The sequence below is a fragment of the Penicillium lagena genome (assembly GCF_028827675.1).
Source record: "Penicillium lagena strain IBT 129212 chromosome Unknown utg000006l_segment0_segment0, whole genome shotgun sequence".
NCBI classification, from domain to species: Eukaryota; Fungi; Ascomycota; class Eurotiomycetes; order Eurotiales; family Aspergillaceae; genus Penicillium; species Penicillium lagena.
The window spans coordinates 646406-668253 of NW_026623227.1; the positions used below are offsets into that span (position 1 = coordinate 646406).

At 50.3% G+C, this 21848-nt stretch overlaps 10 protein-coding genes across 10 annotated transcripts; 7 read left to right on the top strand and 3 right to left on the bottom strand.

The window, feature by feature from the left end:
* Positions 1-716: 716 nt before the first annotated feature.
* Positions 717-2360, top strand: cbhC (putative cellobiohydrolase; the record flags this gene model as incomplete). The annotated part of the gene is made up of 7 exons (XM_056980334.1): positions 717-772; positions 914-1129; positions 1180-1433; positions 1489-1626; positions 1686-1943; positions 2008-2249; positions 2316-2360. 7 exons carry the CDS (start codon positions 717-719, stop codon positions 2358-2360), a joined length of 1209 nt encoding a protein of 402 aa, XP_056830543.1.
* A 299-nt stretch (positions 2361-2659) lies between these two features.
* Positions 2660-3735, bottom strand: N7510_008410 (uncharacterized protein; the record flags this gene model as incomplete). The annotated part of the gene is made up of 2 exons (XM_056980335.1): positions 2660-2774; positions 2828-3735. 2 exons carry the CDS (start codon positions 3733-3735, stop codon positions 2660-2662), a joined length of 1023 nt encoding a protein of 340 aa, XP_056830544.1.
* A 654-nt stretch (positions 3736-4389) lies between these two features.
* N7510_008411 (uncharacterized protein) lies at positions 4390-4710 on the top strand (the record flags this gene model as incomplete). Its single annotated transcript, XM_056980336.1, has 1 exon — positions 4390-4710. One exon carries the CDS (start codon positions 4390-4392, stop codon positions 4708-4710), a length of 321 nt encoding a protein of 106 aa, XP_056830545.1.
* Positions 4711-6664: 1954 nt separating this feature from the next.
* Positions 6665-7140, top strand: N7510_008412 (uncharacterized protein; the record flags this gene model as incomplete). Its single annotated transcript, XM_056980337.1, has 2 exons — positions 6665-6863; positions 6911-7140. The coding sequence occupies 2 exons, from the start codon at positions 6665-6667 to the stop codon at positions 7138-7140; spliced, it is 429 nt and encodes a 142-aa protein (XP_056830546.1).
* Positions 7141-8657: 1517 nt separating this feature from the next.
* On the top strand, positions 8658-9547 carry N7510_008413 (putative short-chain dehydrogenase/reductase; the record flags this gene model as incomplete). Its single annotated transcript, XM_056980338.1, has 2 exons — positions 8658-9425; positions 9485-9547. The coding sequence occupies 2 exons, from the start codon at positions 8658-8660 to the stop codon at positions 9545-9547; spliced, it is 831 nt and encodes a 276-aa protein (XP_056830547.1).
* Positions 9548-10810: 1263 nt separating this feature from the next.
* On the top strand, positions 10811-12123 carry N7510_008414 (3-ketoacyl-coA thiolase peroxisomal A precursor; the record flags this gene model as incomplete). The annotated part of the gene is made up of 2 exons (XM_056980339.1): positions 10811-10820; positions 10880-12123. 2 exons carry the CDS (start codon positions 10811-10813, stop codon positions 12121-12123), a joined length of 1254 nt encoding a protein of 417 aa, XP_056830548.1.
* A 203-nt stretch (positions 12124-12326) lies between these two features.
* On the bottom strand, positions 12327-13355 carry N7510_008415 (RraA family protein; the record flags this gene model as incomplete). Its single annotated transcript, XM_056980340.1, has 4 exons — positions 12327-12503; positions 12569-12667; positions 12748-13221; positions 13299-13355. The coding sequence occupies 4 exons, from the start codon at positions 13353-13355 to the stop codon at positions 12327-12329; spliced, it is 807 nt and encodes a 268-aa protein (XP_056830549.1).
* An 894-nt stretch (positions 13356-14249) lies between these two features.
* N7510_008416 (arylamine N-acetyltransferase family protein) lies at positions 14250-15331 on the top strand (the record flags this gene model as incomplete). Its single annotated transcript, XM_056980341.1, has 2 exons — positions 14250-14665; positions 14716-15331. 2 exons carry the CDS (start codon positions 14250-14252, stop codon positions 15329-15331), a joined length of 1032 nt encoding a protein of 343 aa, XP_056830550.1.
* Positions 15332-15477: 146 nt separating this feature from the next.
* On the bottom strand, positions 15478-15991 carry N7510_008417 (NADH dehydrogenase [ubiquinone] 1 alpha subcomplex subunit 1; the record flags this gene model as incomplete). The annotated part of the gene is made up of 4 exons (XM_056980342.1): positions 15478-15677; positions 15722-15725; positions 15765-15881; positions 15944-15991. Coding segments are annotated over 4 exons (369 nt in total), but the record flags the coding sequence as incomplete, so codon positions are not given.
* A 633-nt stretch (positions 15992-16624) lies between these two features.
* N7510_008418 (uncharacterized protein) lies at positions 16625-20034 on the top strand (the record flags this gene model as incomplete). The annotated part of the gene is made up of 4 exons (XM_056980343.1): positions 16625-17073; positions 17128-17207; positions 17275-17322; positions 17384-20034. The coding sequence occupies 4 exons, from the start codon at positions 16625-16627 to the stop codon at positions 20032-20034; spliced, it is 3228 nt and encodes a 1075-aa protein (XP_056830552.1).
* Between the last annotated feature and the right edge of the window lie 1814 nt (positions 20035-21848).

Sequence of the window (21848 nt, forward strand, 5' to 3'; positions counted from 1 at the left end):
TAATAATGTGTATGAGCTATCAATCTCACTAATACCCGGATCATTAGGCTATATAGCTCCACTTTATCATACAGGGACATGAACCCTGCAGCCGGCTGAAGAACTGCTTATTCCTCGTGTCGGCCTTAAGCGCTTGCCACTTTTAGGCTCCCCGTGATGTATAGGGCCTACCTCCCTGGTAAACTGGGGTAGATATGCAACCATGGAATTGCGGGAGTAGCCAAGGTCCGTTACGAAAATGGAAAACAGTTGGATTTGTTGAAACAGATCATTATGCCTAAAGGCGGATCAAACTTAATGCAAACTTTGACATAGTAGTTTTGGTCTAGAAAGCAGGGTGCGTTGAACTAAGCTAGCCTGCAGACCCTTTTCATCACATCCCGCGTCTTTTTGAGATATTGCTCCGCGACTATTGTTGCATTGCTGTTTAACATCATCGGGAATCCGGGCTGGTGTCCCGCTTACTTTGGGTGACAGAGATATAAATTTCGTGGATGTCTTTCTTGTAGATTCCTGACCCTGCATTCACGAACGTTCAAAGCAACCTAGCAATACGAAAAATTTCAGTCAAGATGCAGCGTACTTCAGGCCTGGCGCTTTTTCTACTTACTCAGGCCGTCTATGCCCAACAGACTCTCTGGGGCCAATGTCCGAACTCCCATTCCATTTCTTGCTGGGAATAATGTGTTAATCATTTCTTTAGGCGGCGGTACCGGATGGACAGGATCAACCGCCTGCGTAGCACAGGCAACTTGCAGCACTTTGAACCCATGTACGTCCTTTCTTACCCTTCTATTATTTGTAATATAGCACTCATTGCTCGGAAAGACTATGCACAATGCCTCTCTGCAACTGGGGCAACAACTACGACCACGATTACAACAACCAAGACTACTCTGACGACTACAACTAGTATCACGACAACAAAAGCATCCACCACCACCACTAAAACCGGTACTACCACTACAGCCCCGACGGTTTCCAACAGTGGCAATCCGTTCAGCGGCTATCAGCTCTATGCCAACCCTTACTACTCCTCCGAGGTCTTCACAGATGCAATTCCGTCCCTGACCAGCTCTCTCGTCGCAAAGGCCAGCGCGGTGGCTAAAGTTCCATCTTTCGTTTGGCTGTAGGACAACTGCTCCTGCCCAGGTGTGCCTTTACTAATTCCTTGAATAGCGACCAGGCTGCCAAGGTTCCCACTATGGGTACCTATCTTGCCGACATCAAGTCACAGAATGCGGCCGGTGCTAGCCCGCCAATTGCAGGAATTTTTGTGGTCTATGACTTGCCAGATCGCGACTGCGCTGCCCTTGCGAGTAATGGCGAATACTCAATTGCTGACAACGGAGTAGCCAACTACAAAGCGTACATTGATGCAATTAGGGCCCAGCTTGTCACATATTCAACTGTGCAGACTATTCTGGTTATTGGTTAGTGCCCTACGCATTTACAGAGGACTGGAATCTCTCTTCTAACATTTACCAGAGCCCGATAGTCTCGCCAATCTCGTCACCAATCTCAATGTGGCTAAATGCGCCAATGCTGAGAGCGCTTATCTGGAATGCATTAACTATGCCCTGATCCAGCTGAATTTGCCCAACGTGGCCATGTACATTGATGCTGGTAGGAATATTTCCCTTAATCATTTTGGCAGGAGGCATCAGCTGACTTGATATGTCTAGGACATGCCGGCTGGCTGGGCTGGTCAGCTAATCTCCAACCGGCGGCTACGCTCTTTGCCAACGTATACAAGAACGCTTCGTCTCCCGCTGCTGTGCGTGGGTTGGCCACTAATGTTGCTAACTATAACGCCTGGACAATTGGCACCTGCCCATCATACACATCAGGCGACTCCAACTGCGATGAACAGCTCTACGTCAATGCCCTTGCTCCGCTGCTGGCGTCCGCAGGGTTCAATGCTCATTTCATCACCGATACTTGTAAGCAAATCCCACGAAGCTTCATAATTTTTGATAGAATCGGGATTTTCTAACCTCTGGTTAGCACGGAATGGTGTACAGCCCACTAAGCAAAATGCCTGGGGCGATTGGTGCAATGTCATTGGTACCGGCTTCGGTGTTCGCCCCACGACGAACACTGGCGATCCTCTTGAGGATGCATTCGTTTGGGTGAAGCCCGGCGGAGAATGTGATGGTACTTCGAATACCACATCGCCACGATATGATGCCCACTGCGGATACAGTGATGCCTTGCAGCCTGCCCCAGAGGCCGGGACATGGTTCCAGGTGAGTCTTTAACCTCGTGTTAAACTTGATTAGTAGCATATATGTTCCTTTGCTGATATTCTGCAGGCATATTTCGAGCAATTGCTTGTGAATGCCAACCCGTCTTTTTGATGAATTGACGGAAGTGAATACTATCTACCTGTTGGATGAATTACTGCTGTGATATCGCCTCTCTTTTGTACGAATCAACTTCGATTTTTCCTTGATAAAAAGAAATGAAACTTGAGATTGGATTTTCTGATTCGTAGCTCCTCGAACAAGTCTCGAGTATTGTGAAATTCCGCTTAGGAAGTGTGAAACTTTAGGCTACAAGGCACCAGGTATTCAATTAGATGCATGTAAATATAATGTATGCTTGCAACTCAATAATTTCAAAAAAGAAATTGTCCAGGACCTGGCCATCATGAATATTAAAGGGATTGAAGGATAGCGTTGACATCAACGAAGCTGAATTCTTCCAACGTCTCTTCCCACAGCCTTTCCATGATTTTCTTACCCTCCTCGGTGTACAGGAGTGAAGGATACCTAGACAAGTCAATAAGCAAGTAAACGAGAATGTAAAAAGGTAGAAAGCTTACGGAACAATCTCCCAGTTCATTAGAACGGACCCGTGAGAGCTCTCCTGGGTGATCGCTGCGTCAAGGTACGTTGATGCACCGATCTTGACAGATCGAGCGGTGGCAGCTTTGAATAAATTCAATCCAACTTTGACCGCAGAAGGCGCGTCACGTTGCAGCTCCGTGCCTTTAACAAATCCGGGCTCAACGAGGTTCACCAGCACATCATCAGCAGACACTAAATCCGTGAGCTTCCAGATGAAAAACTGCCCGAGGAATTTCGACGTCGGGTATATATCAAGGGAGTCGAAGAGCTTCACATCGTCAAAGGATTTGAGAAGCGGAACCTTGTTCTTGTTTGCAAATTTGGCAGTCATGGAGAGCATGCTCGTGACGATGGTCAAAACCCCCCGCGATCCGACTGGAGACTTGTTCCTCAGAACTGGAAGTAAGAGAATAGCCAGGAGCATTGTCGAAAGATAATTGACCTGCACGGTCTCTTCATGTCCAGTAGAAGGCACAGTCTTGAAAGACCCTGCGGCAACTCCAGCGTTCAGGATGGCAGTGTCAAGGCGGGATAGCTCTTTCTCGGCCCGAGCTGTGAAAGCTTGAACTGAATCGTATGAAGCCATATCCAAAGACCAAACATCAATCGTGGAATTGGGATACTGCTTCCGTAGCTTCGCTGCTGTGTTCTCGCCCTTGGGAGTTGAACGAACCGCCATAATAAGTCGGGTCAAATTATGGGAGAGGAGTTGACTCGCGCATTCCAGACCAAGGCCACTATTTGAGCCTGTGACAATAACAACTTTGCCTGAGAGATCTGTAGCGTCTGGGATGGGCTTGGGTTTAGAGCAAAATTGATTCTTGATGAACTGGTTCGGGAAAAATGGAGTGGTAGAAGGTGGTAGCTCCTTCGAGGATGGCATCATGAAATTGGCCTAAGAGGAATTTACTGCCTGGGAGAAAGTTCCAGTAGTGAGAAATGTCGAGTAGGCGTGATTAGTTTCCAGAAGAACAATGTACAAGAGGGGTTGGGTTAGATCTCTCTTTATAGAGGCTACTGGCTCGATGAAGGATCAGCCTGCCGGCGTTAAGACTGAGATAACCCCTAGCCCCGCCAACATCAACTACTGAATACCATGGAAACAATAATGATGATTGCTTCTGGTAGTTATGTAGAACTCTCATTCTTCTCCAACGCTGGGATTGAGCCAATCAGAGTTGTGAACAGCAGGCTATACCGGATTAGGACATCAATCTCCTGCATTAGCGCCGTCCGTTTTGGGTAATTTGAGCCCCACTCAGTGGCTCTAATCTTGGTAATCTCACCTTGACCTCACTCCACCGCCTATGATTCAGCTGAAACCCTTGCCTCTTACGCACTTAACCGTGAATGGAATACAATCAGTTACATCGTTGACAGTAGTCATCCGCTTGAATCCGAATCGTACAGACTGGTCTTAACAGAGAAAGCCTCGGCGTTCGAAGACATGGGTACTCCTGGAGGACATGGTAAGCCATTGAAAGTAATACCAAATAAGATCCAATCTCGATGGTCTAATAGGCAGCAAATAGCCGAGATGCCCTTTATCTCCATGGACGGTATGGGTAAAACGGAGACAGACAAGCGAAAGCTAATCAGAAAATACGTGATGCTGGGCAAGAATCGCGGCAAGACTCATAAGGCAAAAGCAACAGCACTACCAAATCCGGAAGGCTCCAATATATACCAAGATGAGTCGTCAGAACTGGTGATCAAAATGCAATATCCCAAGGTCCCTGAGAAAGTCGGCAATGACCTTTCCTTCACACGACTCGCCGCTCCAGTCGAACCAGCGTTGATGCAGGACGTGCTAAAATGTGAGCAAACTACCTCGATGGATTTTCGCGTCCTCATTTAGGCATGATTCTTACCTGGAATGAATCATAGTCTGCTTCATGGCGAAGAAAATCATGTTCCCTCTGGCAGGCTGCATCGAATTCCACAAGAAAGACAAGGTCGACACATTATGGTTTGACCTTTTGATTTCGGACACTGCATATATGCATACCGTGGTGTTTTTATGCCAGGCTTACCTTTCTTTGGTATCTGGCCAACAAACGCCCGCCACCATGCGCAGAGAGATGGTACACTATTCTGATAGTCTTCGGCTTTTACGCAAGAGGTTGTCAGGTCAAAATGAAGATTACAAGATATGTGACTCAACAGTGCTCGTGGTTCTGAATTTGGCCGTCCATGCATATATTTTTGGCAACCACAATTCCGCCAAGCACCATATCGAGGGTCTACGCAGGATAGTTGATATGAGAGGTGGCATTTACGCTTTCAGCTATAACCCAAAATTAATGATCGAACTGCTAAAGTAAGGATCTCCGAGGGCTTCGTCCGCTGTCTAGTTGTTGATATCTAACCTTGTCTCAGATGCGACTTGGCAATAGCACTTGATTGTGGAACCGCACCAGTGTTTTTCCAAGACCCGTACTTGGAACCTCTGGTACCTTATGATCTGACACCATCGATAGTAGAAGAATCATCAGGATATAGGCAATCCTGGGAACCGGCCAAGTTAAACATCAATCCATCCCTGGTACAGGCCTGGACAGCAATGATGAGGTTCTGTTCTGCAATCAACTCTGCCGCCAAAAACAATCGCCGGCTCCCCAAAGAAATCTTGCTTAACGTCATGGCCGCAGTGATGTACCGCCTCCTTCACATGGACAATTTCGATGATAGCTCAGTTGATGAAGCCATTCGCCTCGGTCTTTTAGCCTTCTCATCACACATATTCCTTCGAATGCAAGATGTCAAGCCTCGATATGCATGCTTCCCTGATGCTTATCGAAGATGTCTTTCGACTGTGAAGCTCGAAGAAAGATCATCTCCTTTACTCCTTTGGCTTCTTATAATTGGCGCCATATCACTCTTCACACCAGCTGATCATTGTTGGCTGATACCAAGGCTACGGGTCGACATTGAGGCATGCGGCCTGCATGATTGGAATCAGCTAAGCCATCAAATGAAAAGGTTCCCGTGGATAGACATCTTGCATGATATGCCAGGACAAACGGTTTTCGAGTCGGTGTTCTTGTGGACAAATGCTCCAGAAGTGGAATAGGCATATACAGATCTCTATTACACTACTAACTCGGTTGAATACACAAATGTACAATTCATCATTTTCCAGATAGATAGCATTTTCTCGAACGTGATGCTTCTCCTTTGCGCCACCAGTATATGCCACCAGCACTCAGCTTGAAGGATGGTATATGACTTCTGCACGTATGGAGACCATTTTCGTTCGCATTTGCTCCGAAATATTTCCGCGAGCGATTGGTGCTGCCTAGTCCCCACATTTGCCCACCAATCCACCGGGGGAGGAAATTCTCACCAAAGTTCATAAAGTTTGATGGACGACAACCCAAAGTTCTGTAAACCATCTTACATCTTGAGAAATCTTTAGTACGACAACCTGTGCCGTTTTTACGTCCTAGGACTCATGTTGCGTTCCTGATGAGAAATGCTTAGATGGTGCGGAGTGAAGTAATCAATCGGCTCTGATTTGTGGGCCAGGCCGACATTCGGCGAGTTTTCGGTTGGAAACCACGCAGTAGTGGTCCACCCGGGCTGGTGTAGCCCGAGCTCGTGGTCGGCCAGGTTCCGACTCCCTCTTTTTCTCCAACATGGGGCCCCCACAAATGTGTTCACCGCGGGGTTTGCTTTCTGCTGATTTCTTCATTTTTCTTTTCCCACTTTTCTATCTTATATCCGCACGGAACACATAAATTCGATTCCCTTGAAAAGGTTCTAGAAACCGCCGACAGACATTCCATAGAACGTGATTTGCAGAGATCGGCATGGCTGGCGCCAAGCTTCGCGGGAAGACGCTTGGCCTCGTCATCGGCGTTGTCGGGGCCGTCGGATTTGTGCTACAGGGCTACGACCAGGCTGTTGCTAATGGACTGTTGACATTGGGATCTTTCATTGCTGTTTTCCCACAAATTGACACCGTCAACACCAAGGGTGCGCAACAATCCCACAATAGCACTATTCAGGGTAGGTTCTTCAACAAATAATCTCATTCTGGCTCTAATCTCGGACAGGTACGACGGTCGCTATCTATGAAGTCGGGTGCGCTCTTGGCGCCCTGGTCTGTGCCTGGCTTGGAGATAGACTTGGGCGTCGAAAAACAATTTTCCTGGCTGGCTGCGTTGCTCTGGCTGGCATCATTATTCAGGCGAGTCCGTTCGCGCTTGGCCAGCTTATCGCCGGTAGAGTTATTACTGGTACAGTCTGCACCACAATTAAGTCCCGGCACGATAGGTTAACATAACTGCAGGTTTGGGTGTTGGTGGATTCACCGCTACTATCCCTATGTACGTTTCGGAATCATCCGGAGCAGGAGCCCGTGGGCGCATGGTTCTACTCGAGGGATGGTTTGCAATTGGCGGCATTGTCCTCGCTACATGGCTGGAGTTTGGCCTCTACTATGTCAGCAACAACTCTGTCAGCTGGCGCTTTCCAATTGCTTTTCAGGCACTTTTTGCGCTCGTTGTCGTGCTGTGCATCCCATTTTTGCCGGAATCTCCCCGCTGGCTCGCCCGCAGTGGTCGAATGGAAGAAGCAGCTGAGGTGTTAGCCCGTTTAGAAGATGTGCCTGTCGAATCTGAGCGTGTTGCTCAGGAGTTGGAGATCATCCGCCAGTCACTCTTTATGGACGAGACTGATGAGTTGTCGGTTTCGAGTTCGCCTTTTGCGCTTACGAAGAATTGTCACTTACAGCGCACTCTGATCGCTGTTGGTGTCAATATCCTCGCCCAGATGACTGGCGTTAACATTATTACCTTCTATTCCGACACCATCTTCCAAAACGATCTGCACTACTCCGGTACGATATCCCGCATCATCACGGGATGCCTCCAAATCTGGCAATTTCTTGCAGCAGGCGTGGCCGTTCTGCTCATTGACCGCGTTGGACGTCGCCCTCTGCTCATCGCTGCTGCTGCCGGCATGACAATCGCACAGGCCTGTTTGGCAGGTCTTTCTTCCGACCTTGGTAACAAGTCGGCCGCCGGCGCGTCTCTTCTGTTCTATTTTCTTGCACTGTTCTGCTTCCCGATCGGACTGTTCCTTGTCCCGTTCTCATATTCGGCTGAGATCGCGCCGTTGCGCACTCGTGCAAAGGTCACCGCTATGTCGGCGTCGGCAAATTGGCTCTTCAACTTTCTCATCGCAGAGGTGACACCAATTGGATTTAACACGATCCAGTGGCGGTACTATATTATCTACGCTTGCATTAGCGCTTTTGCCTGTGTTGCTTTCTATCTTTTCTGCCCCGAGACCAAAGGTCGCACGCTCGAGGAAATTGACGACATCTTTGTTCAGTCCAAGTCCGTGTTTGATACTGTGGCTGTGGCACGGAAGATGCCATTCCAGGCAGACATTTTGGCACAGATTGACGACACCGAAAAGGTCGAGACCAAGGATGAGCGGATTGAGAGCGTCTAAGCAGTTGGTCAAGGCTTACTTCGATGCCGAGCATTTGCCCGGAAGATCGACGGCTACCACGAAATGGAAGGATTGTCACAGTGGCTCATATTACCAAGCCTTACACCAAATATCGTACATGATTTATATATATTCCACTCTAGAAACGTAGACTGGTCTATTTAGTTGCTCGATAAAGGCACTAGAGATGACGTCACTGGCTCAACTGTTTTGGGGAATATGCCGATCATTACCCCGAGTATAAGCCCCTCATTAGCCAGCTTTCCCTTAAATGTCTTTTTTCCATGCCCAGATTTGCTCGTTATGCCAGCGGGGTCGACAATTGCACCCTAACAAGAGAAGATGGCACTCGCTCGCAGGCTTGCAATTCTTCCAGGAGGATTGGGCGGCCTTGGAACGAGCATAGGCAAGAAACTAAGGGATCAAGGAACTCGGCTTGCCATTCTCTATGCACCTTTTGAAGCTGCACGCCGAGACCAGGTCCTCGGATCTACCTACGGTGAAATAGCCACCAAAGACGATATCCGCACGTATGAATGCGATATCACTTCTCCAGAATCCGTCCAGTCGGCATTCACCAATTTAGAGAAGGATATGGTCGTCCCATCATCTTCGTCCTTGGCCGAGAGAGCCTTTCCCAGCATTCTTATCAATACCGCTGGATATGTCTCCTTGAGCGACATGGAATTAACGCCTCCCGAGGAGACGGTCAAGCATCTTAACACCAACATCCTCGGCCCGATGCTCTGCTCCCAAGCCTTTGCGCGGCTCTATTTTGCGGCATCCAAGGTTGCCGAGTCTTCAACCAGCCCTCCACCTCCAGGCCGGATTGTCAGTATCTCATCCCAAGCAGCCCATGCTGCGCTTCACCAGCATGGCGCGTACTGTGCTTCAAAGGCAGGGCTTATGGGTCTGACCCGCAGCATGGCCTCTGAGTGGGCAAGCCGAGGAATCACCTCTAACACCGTGTCCCCCACTGTTGCGTGGACGGCTCTAGGAAAGAAGGCCTGGGGAGAAGAATCCGTGCGAGAGGCGTTTTTGAAAACAATACCGACTGGCAAATTTGCTTTGCCGGAAGAAGTCGCCGATGCGGTTGTCTTCCTTTGTCAGGTAAGTGTCCAATTGTAGTCCGAAACAATTTGTTTTGTCCATACTAACTAGCCTCATAGGATTCAAGCGGTATGATCAACGGAGCAGACATCAGAGTTGATGGTGGTTTTACAATCAGGTGAACATTACATGAATATAGTTACTTTAGACGAGCTCCTTTGATAGAAAATCTCACGATACTCATTTACATCCAGAATGGCTCCATGGCTTTCAATTGACTCAAAATCTTAGTAGACGCCTGTGTTCTCATTGTCTCAATCTATGGTTCAGAGACTCCTCCCGTTTCAATGGCCTTGAAGTCGTCCAGGATCTTTAAAGTTTGTGATAGATGCTGCTTTTCTTTTTACACAAAGTAGGAGGCGTCCATGAATGCGCATGAGCCTGCAGCTTCATCAAATCAAGATCCATAGGAGATCAAGTAAAGCAGTGCGTGATACAGCTGCTCTTTGTTGTTGTATACATCCGGCCGGTAGCAGATATCTACATTAAGACCGATGGTCAACCAGGAGGGTTCGGGTCAGCTAAAAATGATACAAAAGATCTCAAATTGGTGAATTGGATTTTCTGTAGATCAATTTTGGCTATCTGCTCTAGCGTAGGCTAGCGGTCAGCGTGGAGAGGTATATCAGTGTTCATTGGTCAGAGCATATGAAAGCATGCCTACACATAGATCTCCATTCAGTTCGATCAGACCAGTAGGGCTAAAATCAGTTTGGATTAATCCATTACTATCCTATAGCATTTTGGCACGGCATTCCTGCAGTAGTATACACAGAGAAAAATGGTTCCCGATCCCCCGAGAGACCAGTGGTCCCGCATTAGAGCTAGTGGTTGAATCTATAAATAACACCCTTCGCATTCTTTTATGTAACTTACTGACTTTGTGAATTCCTTTCTAGATGGATGTTATTCTTTTGTAGTCTTCTCCATCTTCTCGAGAAACTCAGTACGGTTTAGCTATATTTCCTGCATAATTTAATCAAAAATCGTTCCCCCAGATATGCGAATAATGCGAGTCATTGAAATACAAAACTGTCTATTATTAGTGATACTGTCCATTGAATTTCTCTCAACGACTCTTTACTTGAATCCTTGTTGATGTCATTGTTCACACCCTACGACTTTCACATGCCGCGCATGTGCTCTCCCGGGGATCCCGTGACGCGGGCACCGGACCAACGATGATGCGGGGACCTCGGCATTTTCACAGTCGCAACAGCAGCATCGAAAGGGAAATACCACCGGGTCCACGGTCCATGATTACTATTTTATAAGAGACACCTCCCCGGACGTGTATCTTTGCTCCTCTCACTACCCCCCTTGTGTCGATTTTGATTCTTCACCTCCACGAGACCCCAATAAACTATCCTACGATACTTGACGTCATGTCTTCAGGTACGTCAATCTGAACAGACAGTACGACTGTTTGGAACTAACTCGTCGGTCATCATCAGCCCAACAGCGTCTCAACCAGGTTTCCTCCCACTTCGGTGGCAAGAAGGGAGCGGCCGCCCTCACCGAGAAGCACCCCGATGATATCGTCGTGACCTGCGCCCTCCGCACTGCCCTCACCAAGGGTGGCAAGGGTGGCTTCAAGGACACCGCCGCCGCCGACCTGCTGGCCGGTGTCTTCAAGGCTGTCATCGACAAGAGTGGCATCGATCCCAAGGCCGTCGACGATGTTGCCGTTGGCTCCGTCCTCGCTCCCGGTGGTGGCGCGACCGAGTTCCGCGCCGCTGCTCTCGTGGCTGGTTTCCCCGAGACTACTGCCGTGAAGAGTCTGAACCGCCAGTGCTCCAGCGGCCTACAGGCAATTGTAGATATTGCCAATGCCCTAAAGTCCGGCATGATCGATGTCGGCATCGGTGCCGGAGTTGAGAGCATGTCCTCTCAGTATGGGCCGGGCGCCGTGACCGAGTTCTCGGACCTGCTCGAGAACCACATGGAGGCTGCCAACTGCAAGGTGCCTATGGGTGTCTTGTCAGAGAACATGGCCAAGGACCGCAACATCACCCGTGCATCGCAGGACGCTTTTGCGGCGGCTTCGTACCAGAAGGCCGTCAAGGCCCAGAAGGCCGGCCTTTTCAACGAGGAGATTGCCCCGCTCGAGGTCAAGTGGACCGACCCCAAGTCCGGTGAGGAGAAGACCATCACCGTCAAGGCCGACGACGGTATCCGCGAGGGTATCACTGCCGAGTCGCTGGGCAAGATCCGCCCTGCGTTCGCCAAGGATGGCTCCATCCACGCCGGTAACGCCTCCCAGATCTCCGACGGTGCCGCCGCCGTCCTGCTCATGAAGCGGTCCACCGCCGAACGCCTGGGCCAGAAGATCATTGGCAAGTACGTCGCTGCGAGCGTCGTGGGCGTCAAGCCCCTACTTATGGGTGTTGGTCCTTGGGCGGCTATCCCCATCGCCCTGGAGAAGGCCGGCATCACTAAGGAGGATGTCGATATCTACGAGATCAACGAGGCCTTTGCGTCGCAGTGTGTGTGGTGTGCAAACGAGCTCGGCCTACCCCAGGAGAAGATCAACCCCAAGGGCGGAGCCATTGCCTTCGGGCACCCGCTTGGCTGCACTGGTTCCCGGCAGGTGAGCACGCTTCTGACCGAGCTCAGCCGGACGAGCAAGAAGATCGGCGTGACCAGCATGTGTGTCGGTACCGGCATGGGTATGGCCGCCGTCTGGGTTGCCGAGTAAATTAAGGGTCCCCAAAACCTAATTGTACATTGCACAGCGATATGACTTTGTTTCTTTTGTTTTATCTCATGTCCACAGATTCTTGAGTGTATTGAATAAGAATACCATATACTATTGGATATCCTCTGCTCACGTTTACTTAACGACATGTTCAATCGTAAATAGATACAAGAAAAAGATACAAGAATCATCATATCCGGGCACTATAATGGTGACCGGAAAGTCGTGAAGGCTTCGGTAACACTCATTCCCTGCGCAACGGCCTCCCTGGCCTTGTCATCCATGCGAGTCAGCCTCGGCATAATCTCCATGACCGGACCAAGCAGCTCGCGGGGAATAACAACGACGCCTTCCAAGGGGTCACAAAAGACAATATCTCCCTATCACAACATGTCAACATTAATAATTCGTTTCAAGGAGCCCAAGTCGAGTGTGGAATACCCACCGGAGAAACAGTGACACCTCCAATGGAAACAGGCACATTGCGAGCAGCAGGCTTGGCCTCTGCATTCGTGCCAACAGTCGAAGTACCACGAGCCCAGACCTAGTTATAACCCCAAACCAAATCAGCACTTGCTTTCATCATAATATAATTGCGGGGTTGATATAGAAAACAAAACAAACCGGCAACCCCGTCCCTGACAACTCTTTCAAATCTCTCACCCTTCCCCCAACAACGGCAGCCTTGATCCCAAGCACCTTCATCCGCGTCGCCATGATCCCACCGGTGACGGCACAGTGCTGGCCCTCGGGCTGCTCGATGACTATGATGGAGCCTGATCCCGGTGAATGGGCTGCTTCGTAGTCGCCTGCATAGTCGACCCAGTGCTTTCCTGGCGGGAAGCCGTGGTTTTCGTTTGTTGCGATTGTTAACGGGGGGACGGTTGAGGCCTTTGCGACGAACTTGAAGGTTGTTGCTGGCGCAGCGATCTTGGGGACTGTTGTGTTGCGGCCGACTAACGGGGAGAAGGGGACTGAATGGTATCTATATGAGTGGTGTGTTTTCTTGAGAGAAACAAAGAGAGGGGGGGGAGAGAAAGCACCCAGATCAGCCAAGTATCCCGCTCGCGCTGTTCCGCCCTCAGGGACATGTTGAATCTTGAGCAGAGCATCTGACACCCCCGCAGATCAGTCAATGTGCTTGTTCTATTCATATTCGTAGATGCCAGGCATACATCACAAGCCGAGTAGTTCTCCACCAACGTCTGAAGGACCTCGTTCAAACTCGGCATGGTCGTTCGTAGCGGGGAACAAGAACAATCGACGGGTGTAGCAGATAGGGACCTAGGAGAGCATGACGACATTCCCCATCGTTGGGTTCGGCAGGCGCTGTTTAAAGCGAGAACGTCGCTGATCTTCAACACATGTCCGACGATCGGAATACATCATCGGCAATGTATCGTAGTTAGAGTGTCAGATCGATCCAATTGGACCATCGGGTTCATTATATGTCGAATACTTCAAAGAATGCATATATGTAGTCGTTTCTCATCTGGACCCTGTAGACTGGGTGCAGGGTGCCGTTTCATCATCGCAATCCTTGTGGTGAATAGCCGAGGATGATGATCCACTTGGGCCCGAGCCTCTGCAGAATACAATATCTGTGAAGTAGATAGTGGCGCGTATGGCCACGGAAAATCATATTATTTTTTCTTTTCTATATAGAAAAACAAGCTATTTCCTATTCCACTCTCTGCATATCTCCCTCTCATTCCTAGGAACCTGAAGCAACAGCCCAAGTCGCGGGGCATTAGTTATCCACTCTTCGATGTGGGGGGGAGGAGGAGGCGTATTGGTAATCGCGATGGTGAGAAAGGAATTGTTCCGGGAATAATAATAATATCGCACTGCGTGCGCATATCACTTGTCTTACCACAGCCGTCGCATCTAATTTGGAGATTTAGCTGCGACAGGGCTCTATCGTTGAATCTTTTCTGCAATAAGACATCACATTTGCCCAGCTTTTCTTGGGAAACAGGCACCGTATAAATTAGATGATAGGTACGCACTCGCACTTTCTACCCGATTGATCTCTGGCTTCTTATACATTCACCAGATATTATACATACACCTGCGATAGACAGTCGGTCTTAACTATAGCCTCTGCTCCTGCCAATATACACAAAATGACCATCCAACATCCTACATACACCGACGACCAGCTGGAGTCATACCTTCAACGCATCGAATACCCACGCGCAGCACCAACAGAAATACAGGGCAATCGGCTACAACAAGTCCGAGGAGGCATCAAGGCTAAGCCCCTCCACACCCTAGCACACCTACAGAGATGCCATCTCGCTGCTATTCCTTGGGGCAACTCCGGGCTGCACTATTCGCAGCACCACACCATCTCATTGGATCCCCACAGTCTCTACGAGAAGATGGTGGAGCGGCGACTGGATGGGTATTGCATGGAGACCTCGGGACTCTTTTTTGTTGTCCTCCGCTCCCTGGGATACCATGTGTATGCGACTGGGGGACGGGTGAGTCATGCTGCGGCTTCGTCTAGAGGGGTGGATGATGGGTTGTATTTGTCGCTGTAGGTTGTCCTTGAATGCATTGAATGGGGTACTAACTAGCTGTTGGAAGCGGACATATGATCTTGATTGTGGTCATTAATGGAGAGAAGTACATGGTGAGTTTTCTTTCCGCCTCGGACAGGGATTCTCCGTATGCTGATATGTATATCTATGGACAGGTTGATGTCGGGTTCGGGAACAACTGTGCCACAGCTCCATTGCCTCTACGAGAAGGCGCAACAGCTACATGCGTCGCACCATCTGAGATGCGGTTGGTGCGAGACAGTCTCTCCGAATTCATGGACAAGGACCAAAAAGTCTGGATCTACCAGACAAGACACAACGTCGACAGCAACTGGATTCCCAACATCTGCTTCGCGGACGTCGAGTTCCTGCCGCAGGATTTCCGGGTGATGAACTTCTCTGTCAGCCAGACGCGCACGAGCTGGTTCACGCAAGTGTTTGTCTGCATTCGCATGATTCTGGATCAGAGTGGCACGGAGATTATCGGACAGTATATGGTGGTGGACAAGGAAGTCAAGCGTAGGGTGCGTGGGCAGACGGAGATTTTGAAGGTGCTGCACTCGGAACAGGATCGGGTTGAGGCCCTGGCGAAGTACTTTGATATGCATCTGCGGGATAATGAGGTCCGAGGGATCCGAGGGTTGACCTCGGAGATTAAATAGGGATTACGGGGAACAAGGACGGTGTGAACATGGTATGGTACAGCCGGCGTTTCGTTTCTAAAGCAGTTGCGGTGGATATGTATAGTAGGTAAGAAGGACACAAGGCAGGCGAAAACAGGAAAAAAACAACGTTGCGATTCTTGACCTAGTAGATCCGCTTCTCGACCTGGTATATCGTCAGCATTGCTGCCACCCCCGAGATCCACAAATGTCTTTCGTACCTTCCACGGGTGGCTGACTTCGAAGCCCTTGGGTGCTTGGTGATTGCTGCTCTGGCCTCGAAGGCTTCCCGTGATTCGCAGGTCTCGTTCCATCACTGTTAATCGGGTGGTCGCATGGTTAGTATCTCGAATTGAGTCCAATAGTCCGTCGAAATAGGCCGCCACTTACTTTGCTGTACAAAGGTTAGCCAACACGTTCACTCGTTGCCGACCGCAGCCAAGAGGGGGAGACTTACCCGATCCCACAGGTCCCGGTTCCAGCGGGCCTTCTTGCCATCGTTGGCGAAGCGCTTGACGAAGTGGAGGCCAACGCCGGTAGCGGTGAACATCTGCGAGGGGGATGGTGAGTGAGCAGTGGCTCGTGGGGGGAGAACTGGTGGACGACACTTACACCGACGATGATCCCGTACGGGAGCAGAGCCTCGAAGGGAACACCCATCTTGTGTGATTGCAGAAGAGGAAAGGGGGAGAGGTCAATGGCCGAAGAAGAGTGGCAGGTCCTGGTCAGGTCGTCCAAAGCAATGAATAATGAATGGAAGGAGGGAATTGCGGCAGGTGACTGGCCAGCCGAAAAGGGCCTAGCGCCCGGAGGCTGAGTCAGCAATCTGGGCGACGACCACCAGGTCCCAAGGGGCGCCGATGCGGATTCGATTGCCAGAAGACCACCATTGCGTTTGTCCTGCGACGCGTCTTGTCCTGCGTTATCTCTTTCGGCCCCTCTGCTGGCTGTTGTGGTGAGTATCCCGTTCCTCAGGATACGCGTTCGCCAATGCTCGAGCCACCCTCCTTCTGACTAACACCTGTGCGTCCTGCTCAGCGACCAAGTTGCGCCGTGGGCATCGAACTCTCAATTCAGCACCCGCTTTACTTCCCGACGACTGGGGTACAACACCCGTTCCTTCCCCTGACGCCTGTTTGCCTCCCCGATGTGCCTCCGCATCACCGCCGACGTGAGCGGGGTGCCTCTGTAACCGTCAAGTTTTGCCCCCTTCTTGAAGCAGCAAAAGAAACGCACATACACACAGTGGGAGCAGTGTTCTTGAACACCCTGGCGACTGTGGTGACATCCACGATGGCGGCGACCGTGCCGCCGGCGGATGACGATCCGGGCAAACTTGACCCCATCTACAGCGACCAGGATGCCGAGGGTGAGGAGGAGACAGATCTGTATCAGATGGACCAGCAGTTGCAGGATGCGGTCCACCGAGCCTATACCGGAGAGGTCGCGGAGGAAAACGGGGATGATGAGGTGGGCGGCGAAACCAAAGAGTCGGCATCGTCCGTCGAAAATGCCGACTCCGACGTGGTTGGTGCGGTGAAAATCCGTGATGAGGACACATCGTACCACAGTGAGGATGCGGATGCGGAGGCAGATGCCGATCCCGCGTTTGAAGACCGGAGTGACCATGGATCCAACTCGGACCCGAGCGATCAGGAGTCAGATGTCGAGGAAGACTGGGATGCTGAAAGCAACGACCGCGATGAGGCGGATGGAGATACGCGCAGCCGCGCGAATTGCATGTACGTGGGAAGAGAAAAAAGACATTGTGCGCGATGCTGACCATTTTTTTCCAGATTTTGTAACCAAGACGAGGAACACGATCCCAGTGAGGATTATGAGGAATATCTGACTTGCGCTGTTTGTGGCGACCACTGTAAGTTGTGCCCTTCTGGAGCGAAAGCTTGCTGTCTATGGCTTTGACTAACTCGGCGTCCCAACAGCCCATCGGCAATGCGCCCGCGAGCAAGATGCATTCCATGACAAAGAAGGTACGTGAAAAGTGAAACTGTTTTGGTAAAAGGTAGCTTCCACTAAGACGCTAAGATGCAGATCCCTGGAAATGTCCCACTTGTGTTTACAACAAACTGGAACCCGATCCTGTGGTGACACAACACAAAGCTCCCAGTTTGCCAAAGGAGCTCTTGCCTGCACACAGTGGAGCCAAAGGCCCAGGGTTTCACTCTATCTTTGACGCTCCAGATGTCAATGATGGTTTACTCAACAGCTCACGGTCGTTGCGAAAGAGGAAAGCTTCATCCTTGGAAGTGGAGGAGGAGCATGCTCCCGTGCTCCGCAAAAGACGGCGACAAAGTTCGCTTCGAGCTGATCATCCCGACCTGCTGGACCCAGTCTTGGCAGAGGGAGAGGAGATCGCCGACGCCGACGCCGACACACTCTCCCCTGCAGCAATCCGCCCGGTACGTTCCCGGCGCACTCGTGGCGCCGATCGAGAGACCTTCCGTGTGGTGTCTCAACAGATCGGGAAGTTAGTGGTTGGATTTCGACTCGACCACAACAAGGTGTCGAAGGTCTTGAGTGCCCCCAGTCGACCACTACGGAAAAAGAAGAAAAATCCCAAGCCGCCTCCCGTTATTGGATCCCAAGCCCACTTTGCTGCCATTCCCCCCACACCTTACGCCCCCGTGTTCACCCCGTTCCACGATCGGGAAATCGACGATTCCAAGTCCAAGCCATATGGCGGCATTCTATCCGAGGCTGAACAGGACACCTCCAAGACCCTTCCGACACAACTTGACCGTGAACGATTCGAGATCGCTCGCCAAAAGGCCGAAGAAGAATGGCAGCGGAAAGTCCGAGAGGCTGAGCTGAATGGCGAGGCCACTCCAACCGCATCGGCGAAAGTATCGGGTCCTCCCTCGAAGATCAAGTACATCAACTTTGGTGGCTTTGAGATCGAGACTTGGTACGCCGCACCTTACCCGGAAGAGTACAGCCGCAATCGTGTGCTCTATATCTGCGAATTTTGTCTGAAGTATATGAACTCGGACTATGTTGCCTGGCGTCACAAACTCAAGTGTCCTGCCAAGAATCCTCCTGGCGACGAGATTTACCGGGACGGTTCAATCTCGATCTTTGAGGTTGACGGACGGAAGAACCCCGTCTACTGTCAAAACCTGTGTCTTCTTGCCAAACTCTTCTTGGGTTCAAAGACATTGTACTATGATGTCGAGCCTTTCCTATTCTATGTCATGACCGAGTACGACGACCTAGGCTGCCACTTTGTGGGATACTTTAGCAAAGAGAAACGACCAAGCTCGGCAAATAATGTCTCCTGCATTCTCACCCTTCCCATTCATCAGCGCAAAGGCTACGGCAACCTTCTCATCGACTTCTCATACCTCCTCACACGCATCGAAGGCAAGAATGGATCACCCGAGAAACCACTCTCCGACATGGGCTTGGTGTCATACCGGAATTACTGGCGTCTGATCCTGTCTTATCAGCTCCGTGACTTGAAAAGCCCGGTCAGCATCGCCGATTTGTCTGATCGAACCGGAATGACAGCAGATGATCTTGTGTCCGCATTGGAGGGCTTACGGGCGCTCGTGCGAGACCCCATCACCAAAACCTATGCGTTCCGTCTCGACCACAAGTATTTCCAGGAAGTCATTGACGGCTGGGAAAGCAAGGGCTACGTAACACTCAACCCTGACGCCTTACTCTGGACTCCATACATCATGGGCCGCAGCAACCAATCACAGTTTGATCGTGCGCCTATGCACACGGTTGCGCCCCGAGAGGATCCCGATGAGGAGGAAGAGGAAGAAGAGACAGAAATCAACGGTGACTCTGTGTCGATGGTGAACGGGACCAATGGAACTGGTTTCGCAGAGCCCGCAGGGCCTCCTTCAACAACTGCCTTCGACCAGGCAGATGGTCTGCACAAGTCTTCCTCGCCCGACAGCTCAGAAGTCCTCTCGAATCCCGCCAATGGCATTCCTCCCTCTCGATTCGAGCTCTGGCCCCCCGTCCAGGCCCCACCGCCTGCAAAACGAAAACCCGGCCGTCCTTTCGGTAGTTTCAAAAAGAATCGACACTCGATGACGCCCACGACCAACCGCATAAGCGGTCGCAACACGCCTCGACGAGCTTCTCAGCTTCCGATGGGGACTCCCACTAGCACTGGTATGCGTCGTGGTCGGAGGGCGTTGCTTATGGACTCGCCCTCGGGCGAAGCGACTCCTACGCAAGTCAATGGCATCGAAGCAGAAGAGGCAGGTCTCGAGGAGGCGGTAGTGGATTCGAATGCCGAGGAACTTGTGGACGGCACATCCGATGCAGACGGGCAGGCCCTAGAAGATATCAGCGGTGCCGACGACGCGGACGACGAGCCCGCCGAGACGAACGGTCACATCGAAGAAGACATGGAAGAAGAGGAGGAGGACGAAGTGTCACAGACTCCCTCAAAGCCAACATCCCGATCTCCCCAGACTCCAACTCGTAACGGATCAAAAGGCGAACCCACCGAACACACACCCCGGCTATCTCGCTCCGTCAACCGGAAAGCCTTGGTGGAGAAGATTCAAGTGATGGTCCCAGCTACCGAGCACAGCGCCACCCCCGCCACGAAGGCAAATCCGACCGCAAGATGGCAGACTCGAATGGCATTGACTCTGATGCAGATGCGGATGCCGATGCAGAGGCCGACGCCGACTTCGATGTGGATGAGGATGTCGTAATGGAGACATGATTATTGTGGGCGGCGCAACGCATCGCTGAAATGGTACATGGCACATGGCGTTTTTTGTTTTTGTTCTCTCTTTTTGGTGATTTTTCTTTCACGGCGATTTAGCTGTCTTCTATAATTCCTCTATCTGAGCATGTCTGGTCTGGCCTGGACAGTGGAGGAACCCGACTCGCTAGTTAGTACCCATCGAGGGCATGCTTTTATCCTTCTCTTCTCTTCTATTCTCTGTCTCTGTCTTTCTGCTGTCTTTCTGCTTGGGTCCAGCACGGAGCGAGGGCATGAGGAGCTATGGCGTTTTTCTATTTCTATTTCTTGTTGGTCCTACGTAACTGATAATCAATGGGACTCACTCACTACTTTGTCTGATTAAGTGTATAGCCGTACAATGAGCAGGATCTTTTTCTGGTATTTCAGGCAGTGCCTATATATAAATACCTCGCTGGCTCCTAGGTTTTAGGGGCTAGCGATGAGCTTTAGAAATATATCAACTACTTGCGAGTCTCTATCTAAGAATACTTAGGCGCAGATATACGCAAATACAGTATTTGGGCTGCTTGGCAAGATACATAAAAACGAAGATATAGAAAAACTGAATATAGAACCTATAGATGTGCTGTATTGAAGTTCACCGTGTTGGTTATAGAATGTACCACTCTACTGGATTATAGATTACTTGCGAGCCTCACAATGCTTGATGAACGAACTAGAGATATCTTAAGAAAATTTGAGTGTAGTGATTCACCACTCTTTTAACGATTCTATGAGGTGAATCTAAGAAAGATAACTCTTTTTAAGCTTTCTACTATAATATATATTGCTTGAATCAGCAATGTTCGCTATCACAAATTGTATGGGACGTACAAGGGGAAGAAAAATCACGTCCGGCAGCGACCAGAATCCACAAGGAATGATGGAACCTGGAGCAACTGGTCGTGTGTCAAAAATTCATCCCATCCCGTGCGGTTGGTCCACTTTCAACGTGCTTTTCCGGAACCCGGCCCCGATTTGATGTCGTACCGTACGCAAGTGCCAAACGTCCACTTCCATATTGGCTCTCGTTTTCACTGCATTTCTATCGGACAGGGATTACACATGCTAGCGTCCTGTTCCATACGTATGTAGTTCTGAGAGGAAGCTATCGACTAGCAGGCAAACTCAGAGCGTTTCGTGGTAAGAAGAAGCTAAGCTTCGGGCACGGAGTTACGTATGCAGATGGATTCAGTACGCCAAAGGATTCGGCCCAAAAGGTGAAACGGTGAGTTTAGATCCACTAGTTACGGAGTACGGGGTAGTCGCTGAGCTAGTTTGAGAGCATCATGGGATGATCACTACGCCCGGAAGGATTTTAGCATGTATCATTTATTATCGCCCCTGAGTCTCCATATTATTCGACACAAGTAGTCTTGGTGGGAATTTTTCTTAACTAGATGGCTTCTTGTGATACTGGACCTATTCAAACTTATTACTTTTATCCTTGCCCTACTTATATCTTTTTAAACTGCCCCTGCCTCAGTGATGCTTAGAATCCTTTTCTCACTTGCTGGTCCCTCGCTCTATCTCTAGCGTTGGCTATTTCTTTTTGTGCCCCAACCACCGAAATGGCCGCCAGAATGGTCCGGATGGATCGCCTTGTCTCATATCGGTGGATGAAGACCATTGTCCTCGTGTCAATTGCGTTTTCATTATTTGTAACATCTGGTTATTTTGCGAAGCATCAGAGGCTTGATCTAGGTCAGCCTCGAGTTGGAGACGAGCGCCTTGTTCTCGAACCTCGCGACCAGTACAATGGCAAACAATTGACATGGG